The sequence below is a fragment of the Diaphorina citri genome, unplaced genomic scaffold (assembly GCF_000475195.1).
Source record: "Diaphorina citri unplaced genomic scaffold, Diaci psyllid genome assembly version 1.1 scaffold15396, whole genome shotgun sequence".
Classification (NCBI taxonomy): domain Eukaryota; kingdom Metazoa; phylum Arthropoda; class Insecta; order Hemiptera; family Psyllidae; genus Diaphorina; species Diaphorina citri.
Genome location: NW_007392759.1, coordinates 1 through 1,170, shown reverse-complemented (window position 1 = coordinate 1,170; position 1,170 = coordinate 1). Strand labels below are relative to the sequence as shown.

The window sequence follows — 1,170 nt, the reverse complement described above, 5'->3', positions numbered from 1 at the left end:
GTACTAGATTCACCCTGTCAGACTTGGCTCCTACAGAGAGAGGTAGCTTCTTGTCATTGGAAGGGAAGTCAATATTATGTTTGTACTTGTTGTGAGCCCAAAGCTGATTAACAGTGAGGAACCGAACTTTACACAGGACACAACTGAAGTAGGTGTCTCTGTGTACAGAAGCATAATGCTTGTAGAGATAACACAGCTTCTTAAACTTGGTCGCACACCCATAGTTACACACCATTTTGATGACTCCATTAGAATAGCAATGATATTCACGTGTGTGTATATCCCGGTCCTCTGTGAGGAATGTAGTGGGTTCCTTACAAAACAAACACAAGGTAGTTGTTTCAGTGTTACGAGGAGCCTTTGTACAGTTCTTGACATGATTAGTGAATGCTTTGTTCTGATAGAATACAGCATGACAATGTTCACATCGAAATACATTACTCTTGTGTTCTGAGTTGTGTTCAATGAGGACTTGCTTATCAGCACAACTTATATTACAGAAATAGCAACGATACAGAAAGTCTGTCACTTTAGACTTGAGTCCATCATCTACAATAGAACACAGCACCCGATCTGCACTTGATATGAACTGATAGTTAATATGACTTCGCAGATAATGGATCTTAAATCCTGTCAAGTCCGAGGTAGCATACAGTTGTTCACAGATATCACACTTGTAGAATTTCTCTCCATTGCTTGCAATCTGTTGCATGGTGGCAGCATTGAATATAAAGTACTGATCAGGTGAGGCTGATCGCTTGAGTCGCTTAGTAGCCATAGGTTCATCAGGAGACTGTCTCTTCTTGTTGCTTGCTATCACAGACTTTACATTGTTACTGAGTGGAGGAATACTCTTTGCCTTGTGGCTGGCAAGGTGAACCTCTAGCTCTGTATTGGACAGAAACGTTCGGCAACACTGGCCACATGTCCACAAGGAGGAAATTCCATTCTTGTCAAGTGGAAGGGAGTCGGAGGGAGTGTTTGACAGGAAATCCACAAGGGAGAGATATTTGGAAGTATCATGTCTCATAGGACTAGACAGCTGATTTCCATTGACAAAGCCTTTCATATCAGCAAATGTTTTCTCACCCACAAAGACATTACTTGATCTATCACATTGCTTAACTCCTACATCACCTAGTGAAGGTTTCTTACGGTTCCTGAGTGATG

At 41.6% G+C, this 1,170-nt stretch overlaps 1 protein-coding gene across 1 annotated transcript; it reads right to left on the bottom strand.

Annotated features, from left to right (window-relative positions):
* Positions 1-13: 13 nt before the first annotated feature.
* LOC103523107 (zinc finger protein 501-like) lies at positions 14-1,069 on the bottom strand (the record flags this gene model as incomplete). Its single annotated transcript, XM_008488177.1, has 1 exon — positions 14-1,069. A coding segment is annotated over exon 1 (1,056 nt), but the record flags the coding sequence as incomplete, so codon positions are not given.
* Between the last annotated feature and the right edge of the window lie 101 nt (positions 1,070-1,170).